We start from the raw sequence: 13,019 nt of genomic DNA, 5'->3' as shown, positions 1-13,019 counted from the left end.
GGAGTTAATAATTAATTTCTTAGCTCATGCATATGTTACTATTGATTGACTTAAAATGGTCTTCTGAATTCATGTTCTTATTTATATGAATAGAAACTACAATGTATTAACATTCATTTTAATATTTCTGAGTTTCACTATGCTGTATTCAGTCAATTCAGATCAATTGAAGTCACTCATCCCGTTTGTCTGATTGTATATCTTTGGTAATCATGGGGTTTAAAATTTTATTACTTAGATGGCAATTTTTATGCTAATAGAGTTCATGGCTGCTTTCCCGCACATTCTCATTTTTATACTATTTCATTCCAACTCAGAAAACCTCTAAAATCAAGTTGCTTTCTCATAACTCACCCTTTTGATGAATTCTTAATACATATATATGTTATGAAGGCTCAAATTGAATTGAAATAGGATACTGGAGTTAGAATCAGAATATTCTTGGGGATTACAAGCATAAAGATCTCAGAAAGAAGAGAAAAGAGTAAAGTAAAACAAAATTGTGACTGAAGTCGCTATTAAAGTACTTCTACCCATACTACGAAACATGTAATAGAAGTGATCACCAAAATAGTGGGCAATATTTTGGTAGAATCCCTTCATATATTTTTCACAAGTAAGAGCTAGAGTGGAGTTGATTTGAATAGACATTCCAAGACGAGTAAATCGAGAGCTCTTAGAGTGAGGCATAGTACAGTGGGTATACCTATTTGCCTGCCAAATCATCTTGACAATCCCATGATGATGGTCAAAATTAATACCAATACAATGATCAGGAAAAATAAAAGGTCCAGATGTAATGTCGTATTCAGAAGAGTCTACTATAGTGTAATCGGAAGTGCGAGTTGGAAGAAACAAGACAAAGGCCCATTGGGATATATCTTCGTCGTCTTTGTGTGGGGGATTATAAAAGCCATTGGTAGTAAATGTGATGTGAGGAGTGCATGTCGAATCCTCGGGAAGTTCGCCATAAGCAAGGTCTGGAAATAAGGGGATGTTATACTTCTTCATGAGATCTTGGTTGTCTTGGAAAGGAGTACGAGCAAGATCCTTGAATAGATTTCCAAGTATCTGACCAACTCTTGAAGACTTGACGTAATGCTCATCAAAGGCCCGCATTTTGGTTTCATCAAACGCCTTGATGTACCGGCCCACAATCTGGTCCTCGTCATACGACTTCCTCCAGCCAATGGCCCACATTAGGCCACCCCAAACTCTGGAACAAGATTTAACACCATTGATGAATTGTTTAGACTTGTGAAGAAAATTAGAGACATAGTTGAGATCCTCCTTTTGAGAATCAGTTAGTTCTTCATAGGGAGTAAATTCTACAATAGCTATCACTGAAGTTTTGTCGAGAGGATCTGGAATCATGTTGAGTCCAGAAGTGAGCATTTGGTATGATTTGACTTGTTCAAATGCTGATGCAATTTCGGAGGCAGTTGGAGCACGGATCGGTTTGCCGTTGACCCAAGGGATGTTCGGATAGAGATTGTGAGGGGCGTATTTTATCCTATGACAAATCACCGTCCCTTCCTTCAAACCAAGAGTTTCCTGCATCAAAGCTGATTTCTCCCTCAATCGCTTCGCCTTATTTCTTTGATGAGATGCTTTACTACTCTTATTTTTATGACTATGAGACATAATTTCAAGTCCCCAGGCAGATTTCAACCCGAGATCCATCATTTAATCAAAATAGTCATTGTAATAAGTTGTAATAGAAGCAACCATCAAAGAAAAAAAGCAGAAGTGACAAGAGAATTATCAATCAGTATTGATATTCCATTGAATAGATGAGTGTCCATACCTTTGGTTTTTACCCATGGCGGACTTGATGTGGGATGCACACTCCCTGTGATGAATAAGATATAAGCATGTTGGCATGGTCAACTTAAAGTGAATGGGTGTCGATGTTTGAACAATGAGCAGCTATGATGAGAAGGAGAGATGCTTACAAAAGAAGAAACTTATCCAGCTGTTAGGAAATCACAAGATTGTAACAGGAGCCAAGCGCTATGCTTTTTTTTCTGGATCAAATGAAACATAATGTCCGTGAGCTATGTGATGGAAGCAGTTATTGATGGGGAGACTCTTACTGAAGCAGAGCCTGAGGTGAAAAAACAATAGCAGTAAACGTTTTACTTTGGTCGATGGAAGTGTTATGCTTGAGTTTCTATTTCAAATACAAAAGGTTTTTCGTCAGCTATGATTTGCAATTGATTGCGCGATGGAAGCAATTATTTATGGAGAAATGCTTACTGAAGTGGAGTTGAACAAAACGATAGCGGCAAGAGTGTTATGTTGGTTTATGGAAGCGCTATCAACACTGGGTCGCTACGCTAACCATAGCGGTTAGCGTAGCGTAGCGCAGCGCAAATGCGCTATTTTTTAGCGTAGTGTTAGCGCAATTGCACGCATATGCGCTAACGCTACGCGCACGCGGTGCGCAGCTATTTTAGCTGATAGCGTAGCGTTAGCGCAGATGCGCGCAATTGCGCTAACGCTAAACATGCAGGGCGCAAAAGAGCGCGCGCTACGCTGCGCTACAGCGCCTTTAGCGGGAAAAAAGGGCTTTTTTTCCGCTAAAAGCGCTGTAGCGCAGCGCAGCGTAGCGTAGCGACTGTAGCGGCGCGCTAACGCTAACAAAGAATTGGCGCGCTGTTAGCGCCGCTGAAAATTAGCGTAGCATAGCGGCGCTAACAGCGCGCTAACGCTATGCAAAATAGCCGGGCGCTTTTTGCCGCTACGCTAACGCGTAGCGCTGAAATAGCGTAGCGTAGCGTAGCGACCCAGTGTTGGCGCTATGCTTGGGTTTCTGGTCCAAATGAAAAAGAATGGACGGTTCTTGAGTTATGACTTGTGATTGTTTGAGCGAGGAGAAGTGATGAAAGATTTAGACACATATATATGCTTACTGAAGCGGAAATCAATCCAGCTGCTGAGAAGATGCAAACAAGGAACGGCAGCACCCCAGCAATCTCGCCTATGGAATGTTCAGTCAATTTGAAAAGAAGTAGGGGTCAGAGTGTTGTTTCAATGAATTTTTGACCTGTGAGCGGTCGCTTGCAAAGGATTTGGGGGCAGAGAGGCAGAGAGAAGGTTCGAGTACGTTCGGGTGAGAGCAGATGAGCAGGAAAATTTTCAGAAAGTGGCCCGGTGTTTTGCAGCAAAATCTGAACTGTTTCAGGTCTGCCGAGGCGTTTCAAGATTCATCCAAGGTATGTACATAGAATTTGAAACAAGCCACGTTAGTGCCAGCCTAGGGGCGACGTACATGCATACACACAGCGAACCTGAAACTGCCCAGGGACGGTGGTATCTAGACACTGTTTCAACAACGGTTGCCAATGTGGATCTGGCGCAACGGTCAAGCTGCAGCGCACTGCAGCAAGTGTCACCTCGGCTGTGCCCCCTTGTTCAATTCCGATACCCATCGCTGTGCGGGTTTCCCAATCTTTTGCGTCATGGGCAGTGCAAGGTCAGTCCACCAATATCTGACCAGTGACCGCCGCAGCAGGTACCATTATTAAGTCGCCGCTAACTTCATTTGAGTTACGCTAACTGCCAGGGCAAATCTAACTACGTTACGCTGTCAGTTAGCTGAGGGAAAACTACGCTACACTATTTATTAGCGCAAATCAAACTACGCTACACTAACTGTTAGCGCAAATCAAACTATGCTGCCTGTTGGTCAGAAAATTGTTAGCAAGGAAGAAGCTACGCTTATTGTTAGCTTAGCTTTGATTAGCTCAAGCTAGCGCAAGAAAATAATTCTGAAAAAAATATTTCTGCTACGCTGCTGTTAGTTTAACTAGAATCAACTTCAACTAACACTATGAAGATCTTGGTGTAAAATCTGATCGCTACGCTCAATAATAGTGGGCAAATAGCGTAGTTTAGCGTAGCGACCCAGTGTTGGCCTGAGGCTGCCCAGCCAAACATCTAAAAATTCCTTATATCCCCCATATCACCGTATACCCATCGGATTTCTTCACAGCCTCTGGCATCATTAGAATCAGGCTTTCTTTCTACATATTCTGGTGTGTTTAACACAACACCTACCCCCATCCCTTGAAAAAAAAATTGCTGTAAAAGCATGGCTTGCGAGGCCTTGCAAGGCTGAAACCGTGAGAAAGTGTCTGTACTTGACCTGCAAATGGCCCGGCGGGTCTGTCACATTGCTCAGAAAATGCCCTTACAAGAATGGCTGCTGAGTGGCCAGTTCTTGATGAATTTACTTGAAAAAACATGTACAAGACAGCTGAGATCAAGGGCTAGACATGGCCACCTGGGATTTGGATTATGAGGTGATACCAAGTTGTAGGAGAGTTGTAAACACAAAATCACACATTTTCATTGAAAAAACCCGTCAGCCTCAGGCCAAATATGGGACATTAGTCCTAAGCCTCTCCTTCAGAGACGCTTCGCGCCTCCTCGGAGAGGCTTAGTTAAGCTCGACAAGATGAAGGCTTTTCAGGGTCTGTTTCGCCATACCCTCAACTTGAAATCGTCTTGGAGATACCCGAGAACAGCACCACCGCCCAACAGAAACTCGCACCTTTCTGCGCACCGGCTAATCTCCACCTCCAATGCCTTCAAAAAGGAACAGAAGCGGCCTGAAGATCAAGTTGAGCAGGATCCACAAAATATAACCGGAGAGCTCCACGAGAAACTGTCACATCATGAAGTCAATTGTAAGTGTTTCTAGCTCATCCGATGAGACTCCTGACTATTGGCTGATCATGCATGCTATACATTTGTAACATCAAAGGTGAAGTTGTCAAAACATATGCTGAAGATCTGCGCCATCGGTTTCAAGAGCTCCACGCAGACGTCGCTATAAAGTATGAAGAATTCCTCCAAAAGGTTGAACGTGCGTATTTGCAGCCATCGGATTCAGTCTGACGGTGCTCCCGATGAATAGCTAATCAATACCCCCCCCCTCCCAATTGAAATATCAAAGGCGGAATAGTCCAAATGTCCGCAAAAAGTCCAGACAATAGGTCCCAGGAGCCCTCCAACAAAAAAGGTGAAAATTATGAAGAGTCCCGCCAAAACGCTGCACGTATGTATTTGTAGCTATTGCATTGATCCAATGTTGATCCTGATTGTTGGTTAGTCGTCGCCCCACCCCAATTATCATATCAAAGGTCAAGTTATCGAAACGTATGTTGAAGATCTGGAGAAATTCAAACGCACTTTGTCAACAGCCACCGATGGAAGGCTCGGAACAACAGGCCCATTATTCAACAAACGCTGGGCCCAACTTCTCAAGGGATCAATGAAATTCGAGATGATTGTTGCTACTTATGATATCCTCGAACACCCAAAGCTTCAAGAAGAACTTTCCCGACTTGCATTCTTGGTGCAGCATCCTGCGCTTTCGCTGCGTTCCAGAATCAATCATGACAGACGAGTCGCCGCACTTGAAGCCCCCTCAACTCATGAAGCCGAGGCGCTTTTTGCTCCAATACCTCACTCTCTGCAGGAAAAAATTGTTGTCGAAGGATTCGATCATCGTTATTTAAAGGCTGAACGTATAGTGTATCCAACTCTCGAGACCCTCGACAAATTTGCCTCCAAGTGGACATCCAAAACCTACTTGGCTCCCTATTCTTCATTCATTGGACCATCAATGACGGGAAAATCACGACTACTCAAGGAGTTGTCGAGGCACATTTGTGTTGTGTACATCTGTATCCGCCCGGAAAATTCACCTGAATATCCGCCGCAATCTCAATATGCAGCTAGCGTTCTTCTTGATTCCAATTGTGCAACGCTAAAGACTCAATACGAACATCTGCTTCTTGCAATCTTACACACTGTGGCTGATTACTTCTCTGCTCAAGAATCGGGTACTAGAGAAGAAAGATTGGACCAATGGATTGACTATAGCTTCCCAAAGGCCAATCAAACTGGCGACCCACCCTTTTGGGCCGACGTCCGGACTAAGATGAACAAGATATCAAAATCGGCTCCTCTGACTGCCACCGAGAAAGCTGCCCAACTTCCGGAGGCATTAACGAGGATGCACGACAGCACCAACTTCATAGAGCAAAGCAACCTCAGATTGCTATTGGGGATCGACGAAGCCAGCGGATTACTCCAGAGTGCAGGCTCTTCCTCGTATTCATCGTTTTTTAGCATTTTTCGTAGTGCTCTTAGGATGATACCATCCCAATCAAGCAAATTCTTTGCAGTCCTCGCAGATACCAACTCTCGCGTTTCAAATTTCCACCACCATCCACTCCATGATCCTATTCAAGAGAATGGCGAGGAAATGCCGAAAGATCTTCGTCTTTTCAAACCCATATACCAGATTTCCACCTTTGACGTAAACGTTAGGGATCCGCCCGCAGATTGGCATGAATTGCAATCCCCATTTCGACTCTTATCTTATGGCGCTCCTCTTTGGCGTACGTATGCCGATGTGGCAAAGAAAAGGGGACTTTCGGACAACGACATTGTCCAAGGCTTGACCCAGCATGCTCTCGAAAAGCTTCTATGCGTGAATGGCAAGTCAGTTCCCGCCGCCTCCCTGACCGATCTACAAGCCTTTGCATTGCTTGGGACAACCATACAACCGCGACTGAATGGAGCTTCAGATGTATCTGCCGACCTCGTTGCAAGCCATGCCGCGCAATGCATCTCCATCGACTCCAAACTCGTACTCAGAAGTGAATATCCCTCCCAATTCACCCTTTCTTCGGCAGCCAATCAGTACTTGGCATCTGATGAAGCCAGATTAATCCGATGCGTTCAAGCGCTTACCTCTCTCATGCGCAAAGGTATGATTGACAAGGGCGATGCCGGTGAACTAGTTGGTCGCATAATTCTACTGCGAGCCATGCAAGAAACGATGAGAAGGACACAACTAGCCGCAGACGCAGATACCGATTCGGCGGAACTCGCGATGCCATTTGGGCATTCAGTTCGATTGGCAGATTTCCTGCAGACCTTAACTGGTTGGGGCGAAAAACAATTGAAATCCGAACTCCGTTCGATCGGCACAAAAGACAAAAAGAAGCTCTTGAGTGAAGGTTGGATTTTTTGGAATCACTTTATATCCATCGATCACTCACCGACATCAGCGGATCTGTTACGGAAATTATATCGGGGATTAGCAATCAAGTGCAAACCTAACCAGCCTGGTTTTGATGAAATCTTCACAATTTACCTTCAATCCACTCCGACGGCAGCTCTAGATGAGCAAAACATCACATTTTGCGGTGTACAAGTCAAGAATCATCGGACTGGCAACCCTTCTTTAAAAGACGATTGCGAAAAGATGACACCAATGGGCGCAGGAATCAAGCTTCAAAAACGAAATCCGTATCTTGTCTTATATTTCTGTCTGAATGATGTGAGGAAACACAAGCCCAACAAACCTCCACCCAAAATTACCACCTTACCTGACGAGAATCTTTCAAAAGAAGAGACACGACACCGGGCATCTTTGATTTTCTATGGTTTAAAGGCTTTTCCGTTTCTTACTCAAAATCTTACTGATGCGTTGGAAGAATTCTTGGGGTCTCATCCACCGGTTCTAATAATTGACAAGAAATCCTCCGAAAAGTCCGAATTCCATGTGCGACAATGTTCTCCAGAAGTTTTTTCTCTTGACAGTATAAGAAAGTAATCCATCACATCAAAATACATGTCAACCATTTTACATGAACCTTAATACATGGTAGATCAAATCTGTCTGGGCACTTGCCCAAGTTCTAGGCTACAAGCCGGGGGCACTTCTTAGAGCATCTCCACCGCGCGGGACTATCTGAGGGACTAAATCCCCAACTCGCACGACTGCGGCGCAGTTTTAGTCCTCCGCCCAAAGACTTTTTCACACCGCGGAGTCCCCAAAATAGCACCTCCAGGTTGTGAAAGGAGCTCCCCCGATTCCCCCCTGCTCCATGACCGGTCCTCGAAAGGAGACCTATCGATAGCCGGTGCTGAGTCCTGACTGGACATCGTCATGCACCTCACCGGCCATCAATTGGTCCTCTCGATGGCCGATATTGCAGCCATTGATCGGTCCTCTCAATGGCCGATATCGATGTCCGTCAGTAGAAGTGCCCGACAAAGGAGAAAAACTCGGATTCCTCTGTCTTCTACTCGGACCGATCTAGTTGTATCGGTCGGAGAGGAAGAAGGGGATTCCTTGGGGGATTTTGATGTCCGGTACCGGCCATCAAGAGGTATGTATTGATGACCGGTACCGGCCATTGAGAGGTACATATCAATGGCCGGTACCGGCCTCTCGATGGCAGTGGAAGCCATCGAGAGTTGAGTTCAACCTCCGTTGACTGGAGTGTTATGTAGATACTGTAGCTCGGCCGGTAACGGCCGAGAATAGTACTGTACGTGCATGTTGAGGTTGGGGATATCGGGGTTTGTGTGCGGTGATGAGCGGAGTATCACAAGCCTATGGCTGTGTGATATGTGAGCCAGAGGGACTATGTGGGGAGCTATGCTGTCCTAGATTTGGGACTGGTATACACCACGGGTGCAACAAAATATTTGGAAAACCAGTTTAATTGGTTTTCAGAATATTTTTTTTAATTGAGTCCGGACGTCCTGAAGAACGAGTCGGACTAACCATTTTCAGATATTTTTAAAATATTTCTGGAACCACCTGAGGTGGTTTTAAAAATATTTTGGAAACCAATTTGGTTTGAAAAATATTTCCAGAACCATTTGAAATGGTTTTGGAAACCATTTGGATGCTCCTTCTCTCACGGTACGGTTTTTGGGACCTTTTTGGCAACGGAATTTGTCCACAAACCAGATTCAGACCAATTTGGTTCTGAAAACCACTATCCAATCAATTTGGTTTTGATAACCATGCCAAAAACTTTTGGTGCACCCGTGGTGTAGGGCCCCGATGGGTTTTTCCTAGTTTAGGACCTCCTTTAGGGCCTCCGGTGGAGGGACTAAACTGGGTTTGGGGGACTAAATTTGGTATAGTCCCCTGACTTAGGGCCCGCGGTGGAGATGCTCTTACTGCCTCGGATTAGAGATCGCCAAGTGGACCCGGGTACCCGCCGCGTGTCCGGGTACCCGCAGTGTTTTTCGTGATTTTCAGACACCCGTGCCCGTACACGGCACCCGCGGGCGGGTACCAGCGGTACTTTTTGCGGGTACCACGGGTACTTGTGCTCTCTTTTCACCCTCACTCGATGACCGGGGTCTATCCCAGTCATCGAGAGGGTTGTTTCCTCTCGATGACCGGGACAGATCCTGGTCATCGGGAGGAAACAACCCTCTTGATTACCGGGATAGACCCTGCTCATCGAGAGGCTTGTTTCCTCTTGATGACCGGGGTCTGTCCCAGTCATTGAGAGGAAACAACCCTCTCGATGACCCGGTCCTCTCGATGACCGGGTCCTCTCGATGACCGGGTCCTCTCGATGATCGGGATAGAGCCCGGTCATCGAGAGGGTTGTTTCCTCTCCATGACCGGGTTCTGTCCCGGTCATCGAGAGGGTTGTTTCCTCTCGATGACCGGGTCCTGTCCCGGTCATCAAGAGTGTTGTCTTCTCTTGATGACCGGGCTCTGTCCCGGTCATCGAGAGGGCTGATTCCCCTTGATGACCGGGATCTGTCCCGGTCACCTAGATGGTTCAATTCCTCTCAATGACCGGGGTTTGTCCTGGTCATCAAGAGGGTTGATTCCTCCCGATGACCAGGATCTGTTCCGGTCATCGAGAGGGTTGATTCCTCCCGATGACCAGGGCAGATCCCGGTCATCGAGAGGGCTGAATTGCTCTCGATGACCGGGGTCTGTCCCGGTCATCGAGAGGGCTGATTCCCCTTGGTGACCAGGATCTGCCCCGGTCATCTCGAGGAATCAACCCCCTCGGTGGCCGTAACAGTGGGTACCCGGGTACCTGGAAGACCCGCCTGCCGCGGGTATTTTTGGCGGGTATCCGGGTACCTGGTGCTTTTTTTCCCAAAATCCCGCACCCGGACCCGTACACGGCACCCGCGCGCGGGTACCCGCCCGCGGGTCCACTTGGCAATCTCTACCTCGGATTGTGGATACAACAGGTGACATCTGCTCCGTGAAAAACGCATGGAACACACTGTGCCCCCTGTTGGTATGACCACCCCGTCAAAAATGGGTGGAGACAACGGGATGGCCAGTTGGCTCCAGTCTCTTTGTGATAAACTCACGGTGGAGCCGATAAATGCAATGAGCAAGAAGTTCTTGTGGCTCCCGCACACAAGGAATTCATGGCCCTTGCTGGATTAACTGTGGAGCCAATGGGAATAAGACTTTGTGGTTCGTGGGTTCCAAATCAGCCGTGAGAGGTGTCTTGACTTGGGATCTTTGCAAGTCCCTCTCCAGCCCCATCCACTCCCCATCCAACTCTCCCTCAACACACAAAATCTCAACTTTTCTCACACCCCCTTGATCTCACACAGAAAAATGGCAACAGGCAACCCGGACGGCACCAAGAAGGGCTTCCCGCTCAAGGACTAACACACAACCACTGACTTGTTCTCTGACATGAGGTACCAGGTTGTTGAGGTGTAGGTTTATTGTGTGTCTTTCTTTTTCTCTCTTTCTGCTTCCAACCTGTCATCTCTCTTTCACATTCTGTGACATTTATGTAGTGTAGTCACCTGAACAGCAGACTTGTGGAAGGCTCTCTTCCTCATCCTTCCACAAACTCACCGCATCTGTGTTCTGCTGTTCAGGTGAGCTTTTTCTCTTCTCTCTCTTTGTTCTTCTTTCTCTGTTCTTCTCTCTTTTCTGTTTTGTTTCTGAAATGACTCATCCTTCCACGAACTCACCGCATCTGTGTTCTGCTGTTCAGAGGATGATTCATTTCATCACAGGTTGTCCTTGGGGACTGGGGGCTTGCTGGCAAACAGAGGTCCGCTTGGCCTGATGATGAGATTTCTGGTCATCAGCACTGGTGAGAGCACTTGAGCCTTCCATGCTAAACCGTCCAAGTACTGATAGATTGCTATGCACAGTTTTTCGGAACGTGTGGCCTCTCTGGTGAAATAGGCCAGTCCCCAACTCACAAGACCACCGGCCGCAGTGTTTTATATAGGCAAGTGGCATAGAATGTCCGCTCACCGCAACCTACACACCAACAACCAAGTCTGTTGAAGCAATCTCCTTCATCGGACTTGCCTACACATCTATGACCTTGAGATTTCCTGATTTTACCTGTCTTCACCTTCAACAGACCACTTTATAACCACACAATGTGCTGTTAGTTCCCCCAACCAATTTGACTCTCATCAGACACCACCCATCTGCTTTGATGAGTATTCTGTCCCCCTCATCACACCTCAATTAACTTCCCCATTCTGATTACCAAATATTTTTAGCTTCCCCATTCTGATTACCAAGTCTTTCCTTTTTTAATTGCAAAAATGCAACAATCCAATGAACAATGGAGGAGAGCTTCTGCCACAGAACAGCAAGCTAGATTCAGAGAAAGGAAATGATCTGTGGCAGCATTTCCTTCCCCTTCATTGGCTTTTCACAACACACAAACTGAGGCTGCCATATCAAGGGTTTGTACTCAGGCTCATTATCATTTTACACCTATTATTTTGCATCTATACAATGACATAGAAAATCTTCATGTACACAATACCTTCAGGACAGCATCAATTGTGGACAACAATTTTTGTCATCACCAGACCCACCCATTATTACCAAGATTCACAAACTCCACACCACCCACCCTCCCATCATTACCAAGATTCACAAACTCCACACCATCCACCCTCCCATTAATATTACCAAAATTCAAAAATTCCACATCACCCACCCTCCCATCATTACCAAGATTCACAAAGTCCACACTGCCCACCATCCAATTATTATCAAGATTCACAAAGTCCACACCACCCACTCTCCGATCAATACCAACAGTCACAAACTCCACACCATCCACCCTCCCATCATTACCAACAATCAAGTCCACACCATCAATCATCTCATCATTCCCAGTAATCCTTTCCTCTGCGCAGGGACTGCGAGCACCAATCTTCTCTTTCTCAGCCTCATTATTTTCAAAATCATGAAAATAACAATCATGGAAACCACAGATCCAGGGCTTCCATTGCAAACTTGCTCAACTCCAAAAATTGCTTCACCAGGAAGTTTACAGAATCAATTTGGATCTTCTGATAATTCTCCAAATCTATCACCTGTGGCAGTCCTCACAACCTGGGATGACCCACCTGAAGTTGATTTGGGGCTTCTTCAAGAACAAATTGAAGAAAGATTATCTCAACCTGGATTAATGGTTGATCCTCCTGCTGGAAATTTGGCTGAAGATGATCTCACAGACAACTACTCCTTGCATCTGAAATAACTCCAAATAGATAAATAAGGCTCACTGATAATGCTACAAATGTGGATCAAAGGGTTTACAACCTCCCAACAGGTGAAAAAATTGTTGCAACATGGGTAGAAGGTAAGTTTATCATCATTTTATTAAACTTTACAGTGATTACTCATTCTTCTTTGACATTTTTAATTCAATTAATTTCAAGGCAATGGTCCTTCAACAACAAAGACAAGGGATGTCATCATCAAATACCGTGATGCAAATCTATCAAGGATTCCTGAATTGGATCAAAAATATGACCCTCTCCATTATGTAATGTTACATCCAAATGGGAACTTGGAGAGAGACCTGTGAAGATTTTAACTGTATTGCTGTGAAATAAGAACCAGACTGAAGAAACACATTAGAATATTCAAGAAAGAAGGAGAGAAAAACATTAGAAGAAAATAAGAAAGAGAATTACCACCACAAGAGAATAGAGATTCTGAGACAACCAATGACAGGAGAAGGAATACTGAGAACAAGGACACTAGTGATGATAAAGAGATAAGAAAAGAAATAGAGATTAGCCGAGGGAGAGGTGGACCGAGGTTTATCGCTGTTCTTTTCTCACCAAATTGGAGAGAAGAGCCGATCAAGAGTTTGATGAGAAACTCGAGCAATGTCGAGAACAGAAGGAAGTTTGAGTCTTGAACG

At 45.5% G+C, this 13,019-nt stretch overlaps 2 protein-coding genes across 2 annotated transcripts; one reads left to right on the top strand and one right to left on the bottom strand.

Annotated features, from left to right (window-relative positions):
- Positions 1-465: 465 nt before the first annotated feature.
- On the bottom strand, positions 466-1,560 carry PtA15_16A147 (uncharacterized protein; the record flags this gene model as incomplete). The annotated part of the gene is made up of 1 exon (XM_053163808.1): positions 466-1,560. The coding sequence occupies one exon, from the start codon at positions 1,558-1,560 to the stop codon at positions 466-468; it is 1,095 nt and encodes a 364-aa protein (XP_053027796.1).
- Positions 1,561-4,462: 2,902 nt separating this feature from the next.
- PtA15_16A146 (uncharacterized protein) lies at positions 4,463-4,905 on the top strand (the record flags this gene model as incomplete). The annotated part of the gene is made up of 2 exons (XM_053163807.1): positions 4,463-4,694; positions 4,772-4,905. The coding sequence occupies 2 exons, from the start codon at positions 4,463-4,465 to the stop codon at positions 4,903-4,905; spliced, it is 366 nt and encodes a 121-aa protein (XP_053027795.1).
- Positions 4,906-13,019: the final 8,114 nt, after the last annotated feature.

This window comes from Puccinia triticina, chromosome 16A (assembly GCF_026914185.1).
Source record: "Puccinia triticina chromosome 16A, complete sequence".
NCBI classification, from domain to species: Eukaryota; Fungi; Basidiomycota; class Pucciniomycetes; order Pucciniales; family Pucciniaceae; genus Puccinia; species Puccinia triticina.
This window is presented reverse-complemented; position numbering and strand designations above follow the sequence as displayed.